This window comes from Zootoca vivipara, chromosome 3, assembly GCF_965207765.1.
Source record: "Zootoca vivipara chromosome 3, rZooViv2.hap1.1, whole genome shotgun sequence".
NCBI lineage: Eukaryota > Metazoa > Chordata > Lepidosauria > Squamata > Lacertidae > Zootoca > Zootoca vivipara.
The window spans coordinates 148,542-173,903 of NC_142586.1; the positions used below are offsets into that span (position 1 = coordinate 148,542).

A 25,362-nucleotide genomic window follows, 5' to 3' on the forward strand; every position below is an offset into this window, starting at 1 on the left:
CTGTTTCCTCTCTGTATAGGCTGGGCCAGAAAATGGTGTGTGGCATTACTTTTCCATGTGACTATTATTCACAATTCACATGTGACAATTATTACATTCTCCTGTCCCATTGACCCCCAGCTCTACAATATGAATTATGAGAAGAGTTTTCCTTTAAATGGTCTCCATTTTTGTTTCTTCAACAGAGCCCCACTGATCTACTGAAAGTCAAGACCAAAAAAAAGTCTGCCTGCTCTACACATTTTAACATTTAAGCTGCAGAAATCCACAGGCGACACTTTTTGTGACACATTCTCAGCCTAATGCCTGCAGATACTCTGTCAATGTCAATGGCACTAAGATTGGTTGAAAAATTCACAAGGATTTTCCCACAGGAAACAATAGATGTTGCTAACTTGCTTTGCAAACACTCATCTTACGAACCATTTCTTGGGAACGGATTGTGTTCACCTGGTGGGACCAGTGACTGTTTGCAAGCATTAGCAGTTCCAATAGAAAGGGAAGTTCCTCACCAAAGCCTTGTGAAAGCTCTTGAAACATTGGAACGATGGGTCTGTCTGCAAATGCGTCTGCCTGATTAACCAGAGCCTCCTTTACTGTCTCATATCCTGTCAACACCACAGTTTTCCGAGGTCCCATTTGCATGCTGAAGACAGAGCCATATTGCTTTGACAACTGCAATTAAAGAGAAGAAAAAGTGAGAAACAGAGTTCTGGTATACCCAAAGAATATATAATTGTGAATCATCTCTGACAGAACCAAGACTGCATTAGCTTGCACTTTTACCTAAGAGTAAAGACTATTTTATACATTCCACAGAATCTAGTAGAACAGTTTGACTGTTCAGTTTTTTTCAATAACTACTATTGAACTCGGTAGGAATTTCTTCCATATTATTGTGCCTTGGACCGAGCTGAAAACATATGACTTAAGAATAGTAATTTTGTGGAATGAATTCCCTTTTCGTATCTTTTCAAATCACCATGCAAAACAGAATCCAAATAACATAATGATAAAGTTAAAGAGCATTGTCTATGCCACAAGACATTTGTTTCTAATAGCTGTAGCAGCAACAGTTGCTGGACTCATGATACAGCAGCTCAGCCCTTTCACCCAGTTCAGTAGACTCCACTGTGGGAGCAGGGCCAGGGCAGGAGAGTGCTGGAGTCCTGTCTAGTGAAGTTGGATGGGATCAATTCTAAAGTATTGGAGCCTCAACTTCAGGATCTGTCCTTCCAGTGAGCACTCAGGGTTGATTTCCTTCAGAATGGATAGGTTTGATCTTCTTGGAGTCCATGGGATTTTCAAAAGTCTCCTCCAGCAGCACAATTCAAAAGCATCAATTCAAAAGCATCAACCGTTTTTCTCCCAATAAGCAAGCGTCTTTTAATTTCGTGACTGCTGTCACCATCTGCCATGATCATGGAGCTCAAGAAGGTAAAATCTGTCACTGCCTCCATTTCTTGCCCTTCTGTTTGCCAGGACGTGATGGGACCAGTGGCCCTAATCCTTTTTTTTTTATGTTGAGCTTCAGACCATATTTTGCACTCTCCTCTTTCACCCTCATTAAGAGGTTAATTCCTCCTCACTTTCTGCCTTCAAATTTGTGTCATCTGCATATCTGAGGCTGTTGATATTTCTTCCGGCAATCTTAATACCAGCTTGGAATTCATCCAGTCCAGCCTTTTGCACGATATATTCTGCATATAAGTTGAATAAGCACGGATACAATATTCAGCCTTGTCATACTCCTTTCCCAATTTTGAACCAATCAGTTGTTCCATACCCAGTTCTAACTGTTGCTTCTTATCTCACATAGAGATTTCTCAGGAGACAGATAAGGTGGTCAGGCACTCCCATTTCTTTAATTCTTTTAAATAGGGTCAATTAATGAAGTTCATACTTTTGACAAGCAGTCTGATGCTTTTGCAGAAAAATATTTCTAGACACAAGACTTTTATTTTTAATTTTTTAAAGCCCTTTCAGTCTCCCATCTCGAGGCTATGTACAGCCAACTGTACATTCCTACGCCCCTCCCCAAGGCTGGTGACAAAGTTTATAAAACCATGCTTTTGTGCACATTTTTCATTGTGTGTTGACATTTGTTTGATGTTATTTTTAATGACCAAGTATTTATACAGATTCTCAGAGTGGCCTTCAAGTAATTCAAATTATGCACAAAATGTGTGTGTGTGTGTGCACGCGTGTGTGCATGCACATGCACAAACACACACACACACACGCTTTCAGTGATACAGTGATACAGAAATGTCTTCTGAAGAAAATGTTGCAGTAATTTTGGGGATGAAATTTACCACCAACCTTTGTAGAAATTGCTCAAGTGCTAGCCTCCATTCTCAGGATGTGGTTACCATACTAAAATGATCTTATCCGTGTAACATAAAATGAATGTGCCTCATTTCCTCTGTTAAGGCTGCAGTGGGGGTTTAGCTTCACTTAACAACATGACACTTAACAACTCAATTAGGCAGCATTCTCTCGCCTTTCCTTTGATAGCTATGCTACTGATTACTTCTGCCATTTTAATTTTAGAGAAAGTGTTTAATTTAAAAATTATATGTACTATAAAATAACAGTGGTAACAATACATTGAAGGTAAGTAAATATTTTTGGGAGGGTGGTGCCAGAGCTCTGGCAGCATCCCAGAGCCCTAGCGCCACCATCCCAAAGAGGATAAAATGGACAGACTTTGGTATTCTTTTGTCCTGTCCTCCCCCAATGTCTTTCTCTCTATCTGAGCTGGCTTCCTGCCTGTTACATTACATGGGGTTCCTCTCTGTGTAAAGTCTTCAAGCTGTGCCTGTGCACACCTGACAAAACAGCCTCATTCTCTCTCCCACATCAAAATTTATCTCCCCCCCACCTCCAGTCTCCGTTGTTGTGTGTCCTGGCTGAGGGGAAAACCAGAAGACTGATGGTCATCGGTCGGTCAGGGATGGTCTAGTAGTTGAAATTCCTGCATTGCCCCAGGGGGTTGGCTAGATGACCCTCAGGGGTCCCTTCCACCTCTACAATTTTCTGGTGCAGGTTTGTGAAGATTTTTAGGTACAAGTTGGATTCAAGGAGTGCATAGGATTGCAGCCAATCTGATGCACCGTCGGCTCAGGAATAAGTCCCACTGATCATGATGAGACTCGCAGGCAAGTAGATTGCTGCTGTGCAGTCCTGCTTTTTAAATAAATGTTTTCCTTTTCAGATAATACAGAGCATGGTGAAATCACAATAAGGGAGGGGAGGGGAGGGGGGGAGAGACTCCATCAGGCAAGGCCTCTTTGCACCTGCCTTGCCCCACCCTCTAGTCTCTGCTTCTCAGTTTGTATTGTATTATTTTATGTACTGTGTCTTACCATTGTTTTATAATTATAGTTTAGAAATTAATTATTATAACTGCTGAGTGGATTTCTGTTTAACTTTTATATGTTATTATTATTAATATTTAAGGACGACAGAGGATGAGATGGTTGGACATCGAAGCTACGAACATGAGTTTGACCAAACTGCGGGAGGCAGTGGAAGACAGGAGTGCCTGGCGTGCTCTGGTCCATGGGGTCACGAAGAGTCGAACACAACTGAACGACTAAACAACAACATTATTATTATGTAATACTATTCTAATGATTGTTGAATGTTAACTTTAAAATAGGTAACCTATATCAAAAAAGTATGTTTTATTATCACATTTTTGTATTGCATTAGATTGTTATAAGATGTACATTTTTTGTTTCTTCAGTTTGTAAATTGCCTTGAGTGTTGTAAGATAGAAAGACGGTATACAAATTAAAAATGCTGATGATGAAATAAAACCTCCCCTTCAGTAGTTTCAAGCACTACTACAGGTTCCTGACAATATCTGTACTGCATTGTTTACTATGCACTTTGGAACTCCCAGCCTATCGTAATAAAGTACGTGCTTTTGCTAGACTCTTTCCAGGCACCTACTAAAAGCATTCTTGTTTAGGCAAGAATACCCAGATGCTTAGGAAGTTGAAGTAATTTTATTCTGTTTTAATATTTTAGCTTTTGCATTTTTTAAAGTAGGGTTGTTAATTTTTCTTCATTTTACTGCTGTGGTTTTTTTTTTTTTTTTTGGTAAACCGCTTTGCAGGTTTTTAAAAAGAAATTTTATTAAATAAATAAAGAATAAATATAAATAAAATAGGTAAAGGTAAAGGGACCCCTGACCATTAGGTCCAGTCGTGACCGACTATGGGGTTGCGCACTCATCTCGCATTATTGGCCGAGGGAGCCAGCGTATAGCTTCCAGGTAATGTGGCCAGCATGACAAAGCCGCTTCTGGCAAACCAGAGCAGCACATGGAAATGCTGTTTACCTTCCCGCTGTAGCGGTTCCTATTTATCTACTTGCATTTTTGACGTGCTTTCAAACTGCTAGGTTGGCAGGAGCTGGGACCAAGCAACGGGAGCTCACCCCGTCACAGGGATTCGAACCGCCGACCTTCTGATCACCAAGCCCTAGGCTCAGTGGTTTAATCTGTTAGGAGCCACTCGGAGTGGCCAGGGGAACCAAGCCAGATGGGCAGGGTATAAATAATAAATTATTATTAATTTATTATTATTATTCAGTTGCAGCAGCACAAATATTTACTAGGAATGCTCAGAAAACCAGAACAAAATAGGCAGTTGTAAGGATAAAAGTGATTACACCTTTAATGGCATCTCTCAAATCTAGTTTAGAAAGATAGGCTGAAGGAGGAGGCTGGGCTAGGCAAGGTTTACACCGGCACTTTTGCATCCTTGAAAATGGAGGCAGAGTCAAACAGGATTCGACACCAGACACCCCCAGACACCTTGTTAAATTACCTGTCATAAAATGCAACTAGGTCCTATGACTATTTATTGGGAATGATAAGAGGAGGTTCTGCAACACACAAAGGGGAGATGAGATTTATAGGTTCTAAAAGAACAAAATGAATAATAATAATAATAATAATAATAATAATAATAATAATAATTTTATACCCCGCTAATCTGGCTGGGCTGCCCCGGTACCCTTTAGACTTGCCATGGGAAGAAATTGAAGCTTTACCTTTAACATGGTTCTGTAAGGCCTCTTCAGATCCATGATGTGGAGATTCCCAATGAGAGGTAAAGGCCTCGGTCCTGGTGGAAGATTTTGGGAGCTCTTGTTCCACAAAGTACCCAGTTTCAAAACAAAGGTAATCATGAGGATAAAAATGAACAATGCTGGAACCGGCTCTGCCCAATCCATTTTGTTTCAGCAAGCAATTTTTTGTTACAGTGGTTATAATGAAACCTACAGTGCAGTTTGGTCAAGGACAATGTCTTGCAACTGCAGTGAGCAGCATATATATTATGCTAGGTACTGTTTCGAGCAAATCATTAAACCATCCAGTAAAATGGAAAGTGTCCCAGCTTGGCCCTCTGACTTTTTTTCTCTCCACAACTATTCAAAGCTGTACATTGGATGATTTGTCTTTCAGTTTAATGTTACTCAAGGGGATGGTGCTTACTTGCAGAAACTAATGCTTTCAAGAACAAATTCAAACTCTCTTGAACCTGGCTGCAGACCTGTCACCCAGATGATGTATAAATTAATCTGTTACACTGGGAGTAGAGAGCAACATTGTAAAATCATTTGCAGATGAAATTATTCAACTTTAATTAGAGACAACTGCATTTAGTTTGAAAGTTTCCAGAATTTCCAGAACTTTCTCCCATTGAAACACTCACAGATATTTTTCTTTTTAGCATACCGTAGTTTTTATTCATTTTCATCCTGAAACTGTTTAACATGGCGGCATTAGGGTATACCTTTCTATACCCTATATGTGCGTATGACATGCAACAATGTGAGCAAGGAAGGATGATAACTAAGAAGTGCATCCTCTCGTAGTGTCTAAATACATTTCTACAAAGGATATGAGGCCACGTTAAGACAAAATTTAAAGTATTTTAGTCGATGTTGCTGGATTTTCTTAAGAGATTTCCTGGTGAACACATGGTGACTTCCGTCTCAGAGCAATAGCTAGGCATAGAAGGTTTTGAGTTTTTCCACTTGTGGAGATTTGAGTTTTAATTTTGAATTGGACACATTTCCCCCATTTTTATTTTTGATATGACTAGTCAATATTCCATTGATGAGGGAACCCTTAAGCCACCCAGACTCTCAGAGAAAGTTCATTCAGATACAGAGAGAAGATGGAAGATGGTTGCTTTATCCTAAGCCAGAAGCAGAAAGTCACTGAACTAATTGACAGCATGGAGATGCCAGAAGCAAATCCAGTTGCCACATCTATTATGACAGACTTTTTAAAGAACCAGGATTTAAGTAAGAGATGCTCTAATGCTAGTTTCACGTGATTCGGCAGTATGGCAGATAAAGGGGAACATTTCAGGTTTGTGATGAAGCACGGACCAATTCTACCCATAGGATACTTAACCCAAATACCCTTGTTGATCAGGGCTGTTTTAAGAAAGGCTCGCATTGCACACACAGGTAGGATAAGCAAGCCAGGAACTTGTGAGTCTTAGAAACGTGGCAGAGCGCAGAGCTGGTGGGGCATTGGAGGTGTTGTAAGCCCAACAGCAGGAGTAAGGTCCAGGTCTTCTTGAGATGTTCCAGGGGGTGGCTGGAAGGTGAATCTCTGCAGGAGACTTGCGAAGAAGAGGAAGAGCTCCATTTTGGCAAGAGTCTCACCTAAACATGCTCTCCGTCCTGTAAAGGCGGCAGAGAAACTGGGTTTAGCAGTTGCCTAATAACATCCCAAATACAGTGGTGCCTCGGTTTCTTAAGTTCATAAACTGAGGTACCACTGTACTTTAAAGCAGACTAAAATGCAGCTATAAAATAACAGCTAATGGTGCCCATCTTAAAAGAATTATGGACTCCCAATACGAGCCATCTTACAAAGCTGAAAACTGGGGGGAAGGGGAATCTTTTTCAGCCTGAGGGCCACATTGCCTGGGGAGCAACATTCCAGGGGCCACACACCAATGGTGGCCAGATCTGGCGGCAGAAATGGCCACAGCAACTGATGTGATCCTTACCTTTGCACAGTATTCTACATTCCAGGCATGTAAAAATCCCATTGACAAAGCACACACTATGCAGATATAAACAGAAAAAGAAGAAAAAAAGAGTTACCTGCAGAGAAAGGCATGAAAGCATCTCTCTTTACAAATTTTCCTTCAGAGTTGAGAAAATGCTCAGGATAGAATTTATGTGGTTTCTCCCATTGAGATTCATCGTGCAACACAGAGGACAGCAATGGTATGACGTGAGTCCCCTGCATAAGCAAAGCAAGAGTTATTTTAAAATGAAGTATATGCCTCTGGTATAATTAATATTGAGCGCAGGAGAAATAAGATTTGAGTTCATCTGAGAAATGTCTTTAGTTTGAGAAACTTTAATGTGGGGTTGATTAAGAAAGTGGCGTGGCATACCCGCCAGTCCTTTAGGGTTAGCTAGAGTAATGCTGGCAAGCCAGTACAGTGACAAGTTGAAAGGTGAAGGTATGGGTCAGCTGTGCTGGAAGAGGCTGGAGGCATCTGGAGAGATTTGGATTAAACTGGTTGGATCCAGCCTGACAGGGAAAGACCGGGATGGGTCAAGCTGGGGTGAGGAGAACACAATGGGAACAGGTAGTGTGCTTGGAAAGTTACTGACAGTCACAAGACTGAGAGGAGGGGGATGTTTGATGAGTAGGACATGTGACAGGTATGGGATGTGAAAGGTGTTAGGGTGTTGGCAGGAAGTGACATCTACCTGTACATGTTTATGCATGAGGTCTGTTCTGTAATTGGTTGAAAGTTACATCGCTGGTTAATGTTTACCTATCAAAGTTGCTGCTAATAAATACGATCCCCCGAGCTCCGCCCGGGGTTGGTCTTTGTGGAACTCAGCCTTGTCTCATGTCTCGTTGTTGGATCTAACCATTTACTACACTTTAATGTATAAACAATGATCTCCCACCAGAACAGGTTTGTTTTCCGATCTTGTTCTCCTTCCCATTGAGATCTGCTTAACGGGTTGAAGCTGATGCCTGACAGCTTCCAAAGGGCAGATTGCTTGCCTACAGTCCATGGGGCTTACTCCCAGGAAAGCCTTAAAATATATTGTAACTAGTAGGCAGCAGTTCAATCAAACTGATCACCTTTGCAATGAAGTATCCATTGAGGGTAACATCTGTAGCCGTGGCATGTGCCAGGTTGGTTGGGATGATATTGGCAAATCTCTGGATCTCATGGACCACAGCATCTGTATAAGGCATTTTTGTTCGGTGTTCAATCCTTGGCTGAGAAGATCCAACAACCTTTGCAATTTCTTCTTGGACCTTTACTGGGGGAAATAAAAAGAAAAGCATTCATTTTTCTGCTAAGATAATCTGTTTGACTTTGGTCTCTTAAAATATTAATCTCCACAGCAAAGAACTCCCATAAACTGGTTCTCCAATTCCCTTGGCTCACAAATTTAATCTCTAGACAAAGGTATTTTAAAACAGGACAAACAAACATTTTAGCCAATAACCTGATATACTGAGGGAGAGAAATAAATATGGAACAAGATGGCTTTGAAAATTCTAACTTGGGATGTAAATAGGCTAAATAATAAGACTAAATGAATAAAGTTGAACATGTTTAAACAGTTAAACTTGGATGTTATAGGCCTCCAAGAAACACACATTGTGAAGAAACATAGAAGAATTTTGATAAATAAAAGACTGGGGAAGGACTTTGTACCTTCTGATATAACAAAAAAGAGAGGAGTTGCAATGTTTATAAAACCAGAGTTAGACCCAAAACAATTATTCAAGGAAGAATATTGATAACACAGATAACATCATATGGAGAAAAATATTATTAATAGGTGTGTATGCCCCTAATGGGAAAATACACCAGATTTTCAAAAGAAGCTAGAAGAAATACCAGTATTATTTGAACATTTAAATGAAAAGATGATTCAAGAAGATCAAACCTATCCATCCTGAAGTAAATCAGCCCTGAGTGCTCACTGGAAGTGTAGCTGAGGCTCCAATACTTTGGCCACTGTGGGAATAATGCAGCCACATCCCAAAGCCATGAAATGGTGCCTCCACGGTCCTCTCTCAAGAGGTATGTGGGCACCATGGCAACATCGGCTAGGCGTAACTAGCCGGATGTAGAGTCTGTACTTCTCCCCATACCACAAGATAGATGGTCCTAGGAGGTCCAGCCAGCCATGAGGAACATCTCACATACATCACAAGTTATCCATTCCTCAGGTCATGCCAGTCCTGGGGAACGTCTTCATCCATCTTTAGTTATTCATTCCCCAGGAGCTCAAACTTCCCATGGGAAACATGCATACTATGGAGAACAATAGGTCTGAGCATAAATGGGCATAAGTGTATTCTGCTGATATTATTGGATAATGCTAGATAGGTGTGCTGTAATGATTGGTTTATGGCTATTGCATATGCATTTACTATACCTAATAAATATGTGGTCATGAGACTGGTTGACTCTATCAGCTGTCTGTCGTGTCTTCATGAGAGCCCGCCGCTTGTAACAGGCCTTGCTGCTACAGCCTTCTCTGGTACATCTATCTAGCTGATATACATCAGCCTGAAAGCTGCTGCTTCAGGCTGTTACAGGCCACCTCATGAGAAGAGAAGACACCCTGGAAAAGACCCTGATGTTGGGAAAGATGGAGGGCACAAGGAGAAGGGGACGACAGAGGACAAGATGGTTAGACAGTGCTCTCGAAGCCACCAACATGAGTCTGACCAAACTGCGGGAGGCAGTGGAAGACCGGAGTGCCTGGCGTGCTCTGGTCCATGGGGTCACGAAGAGTCGGACACGACTGAATGACTAAACAACAACAACAACAACAACAACATGAATGGTGTTGCTTCCCTAGATTTGGACAGGAGTATAAGTATAAGAAAAAATGAAACAAAAGAAGGCAAGCTACTGAATGCCTTTTTTTAGGATGAATGACAATTTAAGTTTAATTGCCATTTGGAGAGAAAAACACCCACAGTACATTTTATTCATCTGCAAAATATTCTGCGAGACGAAAAGACCCTGTATGGACTTCTAAAGATTTTTATACTAAGGTAAAGAGGGTGGAAATTCTACCAAGAACATTATGAGACCACAACTCTATAATAGTGGAATTAAGAACAGGGACAAGTTTCCCGATGAGATGGAGACAAAATGAAAATTTAATAAAATTATTAAATCAAGAAATATTAGAAAAAGGGGCAAATAGTTTCAAGGATTATTTTGAAATTAATTTAATTCAAGAGACAGATTATAAGGTGGTATGGGGTGCGAGTAAAGTAGTAATGTGGTTTTTTTTTTACATAGCAAAGCACATACCAAAGAAATATAAGAGAGCAGAATTTTTTTTTTTAAAGAAATAAAAGGGAAAGGGAAAGAATTAATAAATTCTTCTCGAAAAGAGATAGTGAAACAGGATATCAAGATGTTGCAAATGCAATATTCAATTAAAATAAACCAAGAAATAGAGTGAAACACCAGAAACAGAAACCTGTTGGAGACCAAACCACCACCATGGCTTCCACCTTTGGAGATTTTAAATTAAATTAATTTAAGGTTTTATCAGAGATGTAAACAACATGGTTACAATATCATCATTTGAAAAAAGGATATGATGCGGGGGGTTGGGGAACAAACATCACAACTAGAAAGAGACTTGTTAAACTGTAATGTTAAAGTGATATCTAAAATGTATAAGATAAAATTTACAGCATTTTATAGTTTAAGAGAAAACTATATGAAAATGTTATATAGATGGTAAAGGTACCCCTGACCGTTAGGTCCAGTCGCAGATGACTCTGGGGTTGTGACGCTCATTTCGCTCTATAAGCCGACGTAAAGCTTCCGGGTCATGTGGCCAGCATGACTAAGCCGCTTCTGGCGAACCAGAGCAGCACACGGAAACAACGTTTACCTTCCTGCCGGAGCGGTACCTATTTATCTACTTGCACTTTGATGTGCTTTCGAACTGCTAGGTGGGCAGGAGCAGGAACTGAGCAACAGGAGCTCACCCTGTCACGGGGATTCGAATCGCCGACATTCTGATCGGCAAAGCCCTAGGCGCTGTGGTTTAGACCGCAGCGCCATCCGCATCCTAGATGGTAATAATAGATGGTACCCAACACCTAAAAGATTGGCTAAAACGTATAATCCCAAATTGAATATGTGCTGGAAACATAAAGACAAAGAAGGTAGCATTTTTCATATGTTGTGGTCTAGGAATAAAGTTAAAGCTTACTGGGAAATGATATATAATGAACTGAAAAAGATGTTTAAGATGTTTAAAAAACTATTAACTTATCTTTGGGGAATATTGTAATCGGAACTACCCAAACAGAAATGAAAGGAATGGAAATGGTTAACTGAGTATTTACAAACAAACTGTAAACATACCGTACTAAGATATTGGCAGGATTAATGTAAAAACCTTCAGTTTCAATATATATATGAGATATATACAGGAATATATATTTAAATGAATATGTTGAGATAATTTGGAGTATTACAGGAAGATGAAACGAAATGTAAAGAACCACAGAAAGGGAGAAGGGAGTCCAGGTTGAAATGCTAAATTTAGGATTAAATAATTGTTGTGAGATATATATATATATATATATATATATATATATATATATATATATTCTTTCTAATAGTTACATATAACTGAAATTAAGATATCTCAGAATAATGGGAGCCAACCCAATAAAAAGCACTCACTCTGAATTTCAGGATATTTCATCATTAGTAACAGTCCCCAGCGCATTGTGGTAGAAGTGGTCTCCATGCCAGCACCAAATAAGTCGGCCACAACCCTTGTTAAGTTTTCGTTGTGAAAATATGCATTCGTCTTCTTCTTCTTCTTCTCCTGGGTTACAAAGAGTATAAACTGGATAAAATGAATGGAGTAAGAAAATTCCATGTGCAAAGATAAAAACGAATACCTGACAGGACCTCATGATCCAAAGTATCATTGCACGTCACCCCAATCACTGAGCAGAGAGACATTCCAGGTCTTCCAGACTTTGCCATCATGATGATATAGGGTTTATTTACACATATATACAACCCAAGCCTAAGATGGAGGGGCTCAGCATCAACACCCCAAAACGCCTATCTTCTCCATAGTCACAGCTGTTGTTCTCCATCTACCAGCTAAGAGAGGAGGTCAGGAAAGCTTGGCAATCCAGTTTCTTCTTCTCTGATGCTAATCACAGCCTTGGAGTCAAGCAAACACCAAGCATGGGTCTGACTCAGCTCTCTCCCTATTGTGCTCTGTTTACCAGCTAAATGTAGAGGTGGTTGTAGCTTGGCAATCCAGCTCCTCCTCTGATGCTAATCGTGGCGCTTAACTCCTTGTTTAGGCAAAGGAACTAGTGGCAGTACAGTGGTACCTCTGGTTAAGAACTTAATTCGTTCTAGAGGTGCGTTCTTTACCTGAAACTGTTCCTTTTTTTAAAAAAAAAACTTCATTTCAGCTCTTCAAAATAATACAAAATACAAATAATACATAAATTATAAGAAAAAGAAAAGGATAACACAAGCAAAGGGACCTACAGAATATACAAAAAATAATCAAGGTTTACAAAGGAAAACAAAAGAAAAGGAAAACACAAAAAACCAAAATAATATTTCATAACACTCGATAATATAAATCATATAAATCAGACAAATACAAAACAAAACAGTGCAAACAATACAATAAATATATAACTTAAAAAATTAACTTCCTACCACTCCTACATCACTTTCCTTTTCATACTTTCTTCTAATCTTGCTTTACATTAATTACCAAATTAAAAAATTCTTTCTCTAATACTATTTTCCTATTTATATTAATTCTTATACCTATTTATCCTATTTTCTTATCTCAATTTCTTTAATTCCCTAACTCTTCCCTCAATTTAAGCAAATCACCAAATTGATATTAAAATTTTCTTTGATCAAATATTCCTCCACAAATTTCCATTCCATTATATATTTTTCTTTGGGTATATTTCTAATTGCAGCAGTCATCTTGGCCAGATTCATAAACTCTACTAATTTCTCCTGCCACTCAAAAATCGTCGGCGTTTTCTCCCCCTTCCAGTTCTTAGCTATAAGCAGTCTAGCCGCTGCGCTGGAGTATAACAATATATTTCCTTTGATTTCCGGAATATTTTCAGGGACAATAATAGGAACAGCTCCGGTTTCTTTTCAAACGTCATTTTTAACATCTTTTTTTAGCTTTTCATACACCGCATTCCAGAATTCATGAATTTTAACACATTGCCACCAGCAGTGGTAGAAACTACCAATCTCAACTTGACATTTCCAACATTTGTTTGAGCCGTTTTTATACATTTTCACGATTTTAACTGGGGTTGGATGCCACCTATAAACTAATTTTAATATATTTTCTTTTATTCCTGTGCATGCTGTGAATCTTATTCCTTCTTTCCATAGCCTCTCCCATTGGTCACTATATATGGGTCTTCCTATATCCTCCATCTATTACTTTTCCTATCATTGTCTTTTAATTTCACCATTATTGGGTTATGGTATGTCAATGATTTTGTCATAATTTCACATTTTATTACATTGGTCATTAATTTATTTGTCAGCCACACCATGTCAATTCTTGCCCCTGATTTTTGTACCTCTGAATAAAATGTATATCTTTTCTCATTAGGGTTTCTCAACCTACAACAATCTTGCAGGTCATAGCTTTCCATTATTTTGAAAAAGGTTTCTGGTAATTTCCCCTCATATCCCCCCCCCCATTTGATCTGTCCAATTCAGGCTTCACCACTCCATTGAAATCTCCCACCAATATTACTTCCTCTTCTTCTATACATTCTCCCAACTGTTTCCATAATTTTTTCAAGAATTCCGTTTTACCCCCATTTGGCATATACACATTAATTACTACTACATTTCTTTCTGGTAAATATAACCTTGATGCAATTACTCTCCCTTCATTGTCTTGAAAGACTTTTTCTGCTTTTATTTTGGGATTTATATAGGTAACCACTCCTCTCTTCTTTTTACTATCTAAGAACCTGAAACAGTTCTTAACCTGAGGTACAACTTTAGCTAATGGGGCCTCCCGTTGCTGCTGTGCAAAGTTCATAACCCAAGGTACTATTTCTGGGTTAGCAGAGTCTGTAACCTGAAGTGTTTCTAACCTGAAGCGTTTGTAACCAGAGGTACCACTGTATTTAGGTGACAAATATATGGCCCTCACATCAGAAAGAAACTTTTCTGACTGATTCAACAAAAAATTCCTCCCTTAGAATTAACCCTTACTGGGTACAAGATCCCCACAAGTTGGGGCATCATGCAGACTGACCCCACAAACCTGCAACAGGTCTGAGTATGAATGCATACATGCATGCATGGAAGGCGGCATTTCTGGTGAACACTTGTGGAGATCTGAAATCAAGGTTAACAAAGTGTTGTTTTCTGCTGACAGATATGGTTCTCAGTTGAACATCTTTAATGTATTTACTCATAGTCTAAAATGGAAAACTGACACAGAAATACCGCATATTAATCTGGAACTGTTTCATTAAACTGAGATAGACAATGTGGTGCCCTCCATATTTTGCAAATTGCAACTCCCTTTCGCCACACTTTCCAACAGCAAGAGTAACACCGATAGAGTTGCTGGTTGTAATAGTCTTCCCGCTTCTCTATCTGCCAATTACGTATATAACTATTATTCAAAATATTCAGATTTTGCATTCTGGAATAACTTCTAGTTGTATTAATATCCAGCCTTTTCTCATTCTGCTAGATGATCTTTTTCAACCTTTATTCAGCTCCAAAAGTCTAAAAGTCCAAATATAGCTCTTTAGTTGTTGTTCTCATCAAGTGTCTAAAATAGCCTTTCTGTTTTCCAATTAGATAGTTCAAGGGTTGCAACAAATCTTAACAGTATAATAGCCCATACTTATTTGCATATTGTATCTTCATTAAATCATACTCAGTGCCACATTCCAATCTCATTTCTAGTTGGTCATGCTTCACTTTGGTTTAAGAAAAAGGAAACGATTCTCTCTCTCTTTTTGCAATTTCTTCCAGTCATTTTTCAAACCTATGAGGTGAGGAGCTTTTTCTGCCTGTTTGTTCATTTCAATTTGTTAACTAGAATCTCACCTTCTAAATCCGATCTCTGCCACCTCCAATCATCTTTTAACATCTTTAATCATAATTCCATCAATCTCTTCGGGCTTCACAAGAGCTCCTTTTATTTATTTCATCCCTTCATACAGCTGTATTCATTTCCAATCTTAGTAACGGTTAAAAGAACTGAAGCCCTAATTTAAAGGTGATTTCGCAGTGCATGGGCCAATCTTTTTTCCTTGCTGTGAGATGCCTCTCCACCCTCAAAGTCTCCTATCTCCTCCGGTGTGAAGAACACCTTCTTCTGAGAACATGAAGTTCTATCCCATCCCCCCCTTGTATCAAAAGGGAGTCTGGCAAACATTATTTAGGACTTGATTACATCTCATCACTGCATAATTATCTCTCTTGGCAGAAGCACCAGCAACCAATGGTTAGTCTGCCATAATTCCACCCCTGGAAATTCATATACGCCCATTGGCATGTTTTCTTGATCAGGGATTTTTTTTCAGAAATGCTGGTGAGTATGCAACCTTTGCCCCCGCAGAGGCAACTTCTGTAACACATTAACAATGGCTGACTACTGGGAAATGGTAGGAAGTGTGCCAGGTTGGTCCCTTCTGAAATGAGACTTCCTGACCACTCCTTAAGCATTCACTGCAAAGACGAATTGAAAATGTCAACGTTTATTCTGCTCCAACTTAAAATACTCCATTACCTCTTGCTGCTGGATAAGAAATGAGTCAATAAAGCTCCTCTGGTCATTTTCATCCAGATCTCTGAGGTGTTTTAGGAAGGTGGCATTTATGAAGGCAAACAGCTCATCTCTGTTTTGAAGGACAGTCTTATAAGCCCCCAAAAGAAAACCAAGAGCAGGAAACATTTTACACAGCTGAAAGGATAAAAATGTGAAAAAAGAAAAAGAAACATTAGGAAAGCTCATTACTGTACTCTCAAATGCATCTCTCAAAGCATGTTTGCCCGAATACAAAACAAAGCTCTTGAATGGTATTTGGAATGGGGGAGGGAGTTACCTCAGGGCAGCGTAAATTTATTACCAGTAAATAGTTAGTACATTTGATTCAGAATATTTTTTTTCTTGTCTTCCTCCTCTAAAAACTAAGTGCGCCTTATGGTCCGGTGTGCCTTATGGAGCGAAAGATATGATAATTTATGTGAAACCCTGGGATAATAGGCTATAGCAGTTCTCCTCTGGAGGTTCGTCTTTAGAGAGGGAGATCTGCCCTTGGAAATCCCCTTCTGAGCCATCATGGAACCAACTATCACTTGTTCTTCCTTGTCCTTGGAGTCCTGATGGCAGTGAGGCCAGAAAGGGTGTGTGCAAAAGAGACTTTGTTATAGTTACGGGATGACTGTGCCATGTGAGTTTTCTAAATATTTTGAATCACCAGCAGGTTTCTCAAGATATCAGTATTCTGTGTTTTGTGGTGAATCCTGAACAATATACAATAAACAGGTTGCTCTGTCCACTTTGCATACAATGTCATTACAATCAACTGTTTGTTTTATTGGGGACAAAATAGATTACCATGACTGAAGAGCTTCCGACGAGCCGGACATTTTCATTGACCAACTTCAGAAGTCTTATGTATGTGGGATCTTCATAATCAAATCGCTTGTCTAGTAGTATGGCCACTATAATATTGGCAACAGCTGCATTCATAATTGTGGTGGTCTCAAATGGGTTTCCTATACATAAACATTACAGTTAAGCAAAAAAACTTTCTGTTTCAAATGTGGGATGTAAAATACATAGGAGTCAAGTACTGTACAACATTCCTAGAATGGACGTGCTAGGGGATGCTTTCTACCAGCCAGGAGAAAAATTACTGTTTCCTCCTGAGCTGGAACAAACCTCCTCTGCATGTGACTACATGTAGGTGTAGCCTGATCTGGGTTAGGGGAGCACACCTCCTTCTTTTCTTCTTCTTCTCCATTTTGTTTTTCTACATGTTAGCAAAAGTGACTGCCTGTCCGCAGTCACTTGGGACTAACTCTGTTTTGGGATAGTTCCACATGTATATATACTTTTGTAACCTAAGTCTGCCTTCAGGGATCCAACTGTGAACTGAATGAATGTGAGTAAACTACTTTTATATTGACTTTAATAAGATTGTTGTGTCTATTATTTTTAAGAGGGAAAAGAAGGGATCTTACCAGGAATCTTATATAGAGAGGCTCAGGCGAGCCTGCAACAAGCAAACCACTATGCGTTTAAACTCTGCTAAGATATAGAACTTGCTAACGCAAGTTAGGGGGAGGGATATCATTTAAAAATATAGCCTCTCTTACCTCCCTGAACATCCCCACAGAAATTCCAAGTATGGAAAGGGCATTGTTTTTAAGTCTGCTCCTTCTTGCCTTACATCCCCACTGGCAGCTTACCAATGTGTAGACCTCATTTATCAAAGAAACTGATCCCAAGTGCTGCTGGATGTGACCATAGCTGGGCTAAGAAATGCTTGGAAGTCACAGGAGTTATTGCAGTACAATCTGCACATTACAGGAACAGACCAACTGCAGGGAACCCTGGGATCTGTGCTTCTGGAAGTTAGGAATATGTAACACAATACTCTTGGCACCTTTAAACTATGGTAGTGTAGCTATGCAGCAGAGGAAAACACCAACCGACCTTCGTAAGATTCAAATTTCTTTATCAGGACATTGCATTCCTCAACAATTCTATCCTCTATGGTCCTCTTTCCCATTCCGTAGTCCCGTAATGTGCTTAAAGCAAACCTCCGCATCACTTTCCAGTTTTCACCATTAGACAGAACTAAACCTGAAAAGACAGGAAGAATGGTTTCATGTCTGCATGGCCATTGTACAAATAATCAATAAATTATGTTCTGCATTTCTTCCAGGGAACTGAGAATGGATCCCAGCTATTCTCCCATTCAGACTTAGACTTCTGAGTTTGACAAAGTAGCTGGCAGATGTGCCATCAGAGCATGACCTAAGAACACATTGAACAATATTTTCCATTACAAGTGTAGGATAGAGTAGAGGGTGGTTTGTACATGTCAGTGGTCCCAGCAGCACTCAGTTTGTTACTTTGTATTCCATGGGCAGATATTATGCCTTTCTTCATTTCTCCTTTCTGTATAATCTGGGCCAGAAAATGGTCAGTGAGTTTCCCCTTGGTGTGTGCCATTACTTTTCTGTGTGACTATTATTCACAATTCTCCTGTCCCATTCTCCCCAGCTCTACAATGGGACTGTTGGGAAGAAGGTAGGAATGTGAAAGGTTTGCTTTAAATGGTCTCCATTTTTGTTTCTTCAACAGAGCCCCACTGATCCACTGAAAGTCAAGACCAGGCATCCCCAAACTGTGGCCCTCCAGATGTTTTGGCCTACAACTCCCATGATCCCTGGTCAAGACCCCCCCAAAAAAGGCTGCCTGCTCTACACATTTTAACATTTAAGCTGCAGAAATCCACAGGTGACACTTTTTGTGACACATTCTCAGCCTAATGCATGCAGATACTCTGTCAATGTCAATGGCACTAAGGTTGGTGAAAAATTCACAAGGATTGTGTTTTCCACAGGAAACAATCGATTTCTCTGACTTGCTTTGCAAACGCTCATCTTACAAACCATTTCTTGGGAAAGGATTGTGTTCACCTGGTGGGACCTGTGATTGTTTCCAAGCATTAGCAGTTCCAATAGAAAGGGAAGTGCCTCACCAAAGCCTTGTGAATGCTCATGAGGCATTGGAACGATGGGTCTGTCTGCAAATGCGTCCGCCTGATTAACCAGAGCCTCCTTTACTGTCTCATATCCTGTCAACACCACAGTTTTCTGAGGTCCCATTTGGATGCTGAAGACAGGGCCATATTGCTTTGACAACTGCAATTAAACAGAAGAAAAAGTGAGAAACAGAGTTCTGGTATAACCAAAGAATATATAATTGTGAATCATCTCTGACAGAACCAAGACTGCATTAGCTTGCACTTTTACCTAAGAGTAAAGGCTATTTTATACATTCCACAGAATCTAGTAGCAAAGTTTTACTGTTAGACTATTCTAAGTTTTTTTCAATAACTACTATTGAACTTGGTAGAAATTTCTTCCATGTCATTGTGCCTTGGACTGAGCTGAAAACATATGACTTAAGAATAATAATTTTGTGGAATGAATTCACTTTTTGTATCTTTCCAAATCACCATGCAAAACAGAATCCAAATAACATAATGATAAAGTAAAACAGCATTGTCTATGCCACAATGGTCTTCAAGACATTTGTTACTAATAGCAGCTCAGCGCTTTCACCCAGTTCAGTAGACTCCACCGTGGGAGCAGGGCCAGGGTGGGAGAGTGCTAGAGTCCTGTTTAGTCAAGTTGCATGGGATCAGTTGCAATATGTTACCTCCGAGGATGTTTTGACAAGTGAAACTGACCACTTGTCTCCTTCATCCTTCATCCTTCATCCTAAAAGCTCTGTGGGGTGGTGAATGCTTTCCTCTGTTAAGGAGCCTTCCTGGACCCACTGAAAGTGGTGGTTATAAAACTGCTTATTAAAAAATATATATTTGGACCCAGCCAATATGGCCAACTATCACCCAGTGTCAATTCTTACATTCTTGGGTAAGGTGATTGAGTGAGTGGTTGCTGAACAACTCCATGCACCCCTGGAGGATGGGGACCGTTTGGATCCCTTCCAATTGGGATTCAGGCCTCATCATGGGACTGAAACTACCTTGGTTGTGCTGGTCAATGATCTCCGGCTGGCTAGGGACAAAGGTGAAAGCTGTTTCCTAGTTCTGCTGGATCTTTCAGTGGCCTTTGATGCCATCAACCATGACATCCTTCTGGACTGTCTAGAGGGGCTGGGAGATGGGGGCACTGTTATACAGTGTCCGCTCCTTTCTCCTGGGCTGTGTTCAGAAAGTGGTGTTGGGGGATGAGTGTGGAGGCCACTGGGCTCTCACTTGTGGGGGTGCCTCAGGGTTCCATCCTCTCCCCCATGCTTTTTAATATCTATATGAAGCTGCTGGGAGACATCATCAGGGGGTTTGGGCTGGTGTTTCCTAGTTCTGCTGGATCTCTCAGTGGCCTTTGATACCATACTGCGAGAAGTGAAGTTACAGGGAACCAGGCAGGGGGCGGTCTCGGTAGTGGCACCTGCCCTGTGGAACACCCTCCCATCAGATGTCAAGGAAATAAACAACTATCTGACTTTTAGAAGACACACCTGAAGGCAGTTCTTTTTAGGGAAGTTTTTAATGTTTGATGCTTTATTGTGTTTTTAATCTGATAATCTTTTGGGAGACGCCCAGAGTGGAAAACCCAGCCAGATGGGCGGGGTATAAATAATAAATTATTATTGACATTCAGTTGCAGCAGCACAAATATTTGCTAGGAATGCTCAGAAAACCAGAACAAAAAAGGCAGTTATAAGGATGAAAGTGATTATACCTTTAACGGCACCTCTCAAATCTAGTTTAGAAAGAAAGGCTCAAGGAGGAGGCTGGGCTAGGCAAGGTTTCCACCGGAACTTTTGCATCCTTGAAAATGGAGGCAGAGTCAAACATGATTCGACATCAGACACACTCAGACACATTGTTCAAACTACCAGTTATAAATTGCAACTAAGTCCTATGACTAATTTCTTAAGTGTTGGTATTTCCTTGTCCAATTCTAACACTGTTCTGTATGTGAGCCATTCTCCCTTCATGTTTTTTTCTTTTTACCACCATAGCTTCAGTGGGAGAGGTCCATAGGGGTATCTTAGATTCAAGGATTCCCTTATACTTTGACCATATTTTATATAGCGATTTTCTTATTACAGTCATACCTCGGTTTAGGTACGCTTCGGTTTGAGTACTTTCAATTTAAGTACTCCGCGGACCCCGTCTGGAACAAATTAATCCACTTTCCATTACTTTCAATGGGAAAGTTCGCTTCAGGTTAAGTACGCCTCAGGTTAAGTACAGACTTCCGGAACCAATTGTGTACTTAAACCGAGGTACCACTGTATATGGTTTAGAAACCCCCTATAGGAATTTACTTTGTCATACACTAGGTACGTGTGCCAACCGTGTCTGTTGTCAAAGGCTCAAGGATGAGGCTGGGCTAGGCAAGGTTTGCACCGGAACTTTTGCATCCTTGAAAATGTAGGCAGAGTCAAACATAATTTGACACCAGACACCCCCAGACACCTTGTTCAAACTACCAGTTATAAATTGCAACTTGGTCCTATGACTATTTATTGGGAAAGATAAGAGGAGGTTCTGTAACACACAAAGGGGAGATGAGATTTATAGCTTCTAAAAGAACAAAATGTATAATAATATTAATTTTATACCCCGCTCGTCTGGCTGGGATTGCCCCGGTACCCTTTAGTCTTGCCATGGGAAGAACTGGAAGCTTTACCTTTAACATGGTTCTGTAAGGCCTCTTCAGATCCATGATGTGGAGATTCCCAATTAGAGGTAAAGGCCTTGGTCCTGGTGGAAGATTTTGGGAGCTCTTGTTCCAGAAAATGCCCAGTTTCAAAACAAAGGAAACCATAAGGATAAAGAGAAACAACGCTGGAATCGGCTCTGTCCAATCCATTTCGTTTCAGCAAGCAATTTTTTTTTTTTGGCAGTGGTTATAATGAAACCTACAGTGCAGTTTGGTCAAGGACAATGTCTTGCAACTGCAGTGAGCAGCGTATATATTATGCTAGGTACTGTCTCAAACTAATCATTAAACCATCCAGTAAAAAGTGTCCCGCTTTGGGCGTCCAATTTTTGTTTTCTTCTCCACCATTCTCCACTCTTCAAAGCTGTACATTGAATGATTTGCCTTTCAGTTTAATTTGTACTCAAGTGAGTGGTGTTTGCTTGCAGAAACTAATGTTTTCCAGAACAGATTCAAAACTCTTGAAGACGGAGAACTCATCACTCAGGATTACCTGTAAACTTGGTTTCTAACACTGGGATTAGAGAGCAGCATTGTGAAATTTGTCTTTGTCCATGGAGTTTTCTTGGCAGGGATACTGGAGTGGCTTGCCAGTTCCTTCTCCATGTGGATCACGTTTAGTCAAAACTCTCCACTATGACCTGTCCATCTTGGGTGGCCCTGCATGGCATAGCTCATAGCTTCTCTGAGTTATTCAAGCCCCTTCGCCACGACAAGGCATTGATCCATGAAGGAGGCAAATAGAAGGGGAAGAAATGGAGGCAGTGAGAGATTTCTTGGGCTCCTTGATCACTTGATCACTGCAGATGGTGACAGCAGTCACGAAATTAAAAGACACCTGCTTCTTGGGAGAAAAGCAATGACAAACCTAGACAGCATCTTAAAAAGCAGAGACATCACCTTGCCTACAAAGGTCCGTATAGTTAAAGCTATGGTTTTCCCAGTAGTGTTGTATGGAAGTGAGAGCTTGACCATTAAGAAGGCTGATCGCCGAAGAATTGATGCTTTTGAATTATGGTGGTGGAGGAGACTCTTGAGAGTCCCATGGACTGCAAGAAGATCAAACGTATCCATTCTGAAGGAAATCAGCCCTGAGTGCTCACTGGAAGGACAGATCGTGAAGCTGAGGCTCCAATACTTTGGCCACCTCATGAGAAGAGATGACTCCCTGGAAAAGACCCTGATGTTGGGAAAGATGGAGGGCACAAGGAGAAGGGGACGACAGAGGACAAGATGGTTGGACAGTGTTCTCGAAGCTACGAACATGAGTCTGACCAAACTGCGGGAGGCAGTGCAAGACAGGAGTGCCTGGCGTGCTATGGTCCATGGGGCCACGAAGAGTCGGACACGACTAAACGACTAAACAGCAACAATTGTGAAATTATTTGTAGATGAAATTATTCAACTTTAATGAGGAACAAGTTTGAAAGTGTCCAGTATTTTCTGAACTTTCTCCCATTGAAATACTCACAGATATTTTTCTTTTTAGCATAGTTTTTATTCATTTTCATTCTGAAACTGTTTAACATGGTGGCATTAGGGTATATCATTGTATACATTAGAGCATATGACATGCAACAATGTGAGCAAGGAAGGTCAATAAGTAAGCAGTGCATCCTCTCGTAGTGCCTAAATCTGTTCCTACAAAGCTTATGGGGCCCAGTTGAGACAAAATTCAAAGTATTTTAATGGATGTGGCTGGATTTTCTTAAGAGAGAAGAGAGATTCAAAGCGGACTTTTTTCTATTTCCTGGTGTCTCCATTGTGAAAGGGATTAGCTCCCTATTCCCTCTCAGAGCAGTAGCTAGGCAGAAAAGGTTTTGAGTTTTCGTGTTTTAAGTTTTTATTTTGAACTAGCTGACCTGGCCACACGTTGCTGTGGTTCTTTCCTGTGATTCTCCCCATTCTATCCGGACACATGACTTATCCTGTCCCCTCCTCCCCCACCCCCAGTTCATCCCTGTGGCTGCCCCCACCCTGTCCCGACCCATGAGCTATCGAGCCCCCTTCTCCCCCCACCCCTCCGGCACATCCCTGTGACTGGCCCCACCCTGTCCTGACTCATGAGCTATCAAGACCCCTCCTCCCCCCACCCTCTCTGAGCCCTCTGTTGTCTCCGGGGAGTGTTGGTCGCTCCCCCGTTTCTCCATACCTTGCCCCCCACACTTGGAGAAGGAAATGTCAGCTTCTGGGTTCTATTTCCCAGCATGCACTTTTGTCTGAGCCCTCTGTTGTCCCTGGGGAGTGCTGTCCCCTCCCCCCTGTATCTCCATACATTGGCCCCTGCGCACGCTTCGTGAACATTTTTATATATTTAGATTTTAAAAATTTGAAATAAGAACATGAGAAGTAGAAGTTATTATTGTTTAATTTTATTTTGGGGTTGTCATTTATTTTGGTGGGTATTGTATGATTTGTGTTTTGTGTGTTTTGTGGTTTTTGGTTTTTGGTTATCTGGATTTTCTAATTTTGGAGTTGGTGTTTTGAATGTAGGATGTGGTGTTTGCGATGTTTTATTTCTCTAATTGGGGTAGTCATTTATTTTGGTGTGTAGTGTATGATTTTGGTGTGGGTGGTTGTTTTTTGGTTTTTTATTTTTGGTGTAATTTTTTGGAATGTAGGATGGGATGTATTTTTTTAAACATGTGTTGTTTGTAACTTTTTTATTTTTATGGTTTTTATTGTGGGTATAAATGAGGAGTATTTGGTGTTGAGGAAGGTGGGGAGAGGTCCGTTTGGGCAAAGAGAAGGATCAGGGGTGATGATGTGCCCCGGGACCCAGAGAACTACTTTAAAAATCCCGACCGGGGGGGGGGGGAGGTCGGTCAAATAGCGAAGCCATCCAGCTCCGTAGCAACAGAAGGCGTGTTCTGAAGTGCCTGAGCTGTTCGGCTCCATAAAAAACCCAGGAAGTGGCAAGGGGAAGGTAGGGGATTGTAAATCGGGGGGGGGGGGATTGGCCACTGCAAATATCCGAGGACTTAAACTGGGGAGAGAAAGTGCATGCTTGTTGTTTTTTAAAGATGCAGAGGCTTACAATCAGAGGCAGAGTCTGATTTGACGCCAGACACCCCCAGACATAAAATGCAACTAGGTCCTATGACTATTTACTGGGAATGATAAGAGGAGGTTCTGCAACGCACAAAGGGGAGATGAGATGAGGCTCTAAAAGTACAAAATGTATAATAATAATTATTATTATTTTATACCCCGCTCATCTGGCTGGGCTGCTCCAGTACCCTTTAGACTTGCCATGGGAAGAACTGGAATCTTTACCTTTAACATGGTTCTGTAAGGCCTCTTCAGATCCATGATGTGGAGATTCCCAATGAGAGGTAAAGGTCTTGGTCCTGGTGGAAGATTTTGGGAGCTCTTGTTCCACAAAATACCCAGTTTCAAAACAAAGATAATCATAAGGATAAAGAGGAACAATGCTGGATTCGGCCCTGTCCAATCCATTTTGTTTCAGCAAGCAATTTTTTGTTGCAGTGGTTATAATGAAACCTACAGTGCAGTTTGGTCAAGGACAATGTCTTGCAACTGCAGTGAGCAGCATATATATTATGCTAGGTACTGTCTCGAACAAATCATTAAACCATCCAGTAAAATGGAAAGTGTCCCGCCTTGGTCCTCTGACTTTTTTCTTCTCCACAACTATTCAAAGCTGGATGATTTGTCTTTCAGTTTAATGTTACTCAAGGGGATGGTGCTTACTTGCAGAAACTAATGCTTTCAAGAACAAATTCAAACTCTCTTGAACCTGGCTGCAGACCTGTCACCCAGA

The 25,362-nt window shown here is 40.6% G+C and overlaps 2 protein-coding genes across 7 annotated transcripts in view; both read right to left on the minus strand.

Moving 5' to 3' along the window:
* LOC118082627 (cytochrome P450 2K1-like) overlaps positions 1-5,590 on the minus strand; it is a 28,085-nt gene extending 22,495 nt beyond the window's left edge. For both annotated transcript variants that reach the window (XM_060272283.2, XM_060272284.2), the window contains exons 1-2: positions 5,068-5,590; positions 513-675 (exon numbers count right to left, since the gene is read on the minus strand). In XM_060272283.2, coding sequence (XP_060128266.1) covers positions 513-675; positions 5,068-5,250 — 346 coding nt within the window. In that variant the 5' untranslated portion in view covers positions 5,251-5,590. The remainder of the gene's footprint in view (positions 1-512; positions 676-5,067) is intronic.
* Positions 5,591-5,737: 147 nt separating this feature from the next.
* LOC118079144 (cytochrome P450 2K6-like) lies at positions 5,738-25,285 on the minus strand. Of its 5 annotated transcripts, none has more exons than XM_060272291.2 (9): positions 24,855-25,285; positions 18,857-19,019; positions 17,803-17,952; positions 16,699-16,859; positions 15,868-16,041; positions 11,763-11,931; positions 8,156-8,340; positions 7,147-7,288; positions 5,738-6,717 (listed from the first exon to the last, which is right to left on the minus strand). In XM_060272291.2, exons 1-9 carry the CDS (start codon positions 25,035-25,037, stop codon positions 6,530-6,532), a joined length of 1,515 nt encoding a protein of 504 aa, XP_060128274.1. In that variant the 5' UTR covers positions 25,038-25,285; the 3' UTR covers positions 5,738-6,529. The 5 variants fall into 5 exon arrangements, with proteins under 5 accessions (XP_060128274.1, XP_060128272.1, XP_060128273.1 ...); XM_060272289.2 differs by lacking the exon at positions 24,855-25,285 and adding an exon at positions 21,546-22,042; XM_060272290.2 differs by lacking the exon at positions 24,855-25,285 and adding an exon at positions 21,546-22,038 and having other exon boundaries at positions 11,763-11,910.
* Between the last annotated feature and the right edge of the window lie 77 nt (positions 25,286-25,362).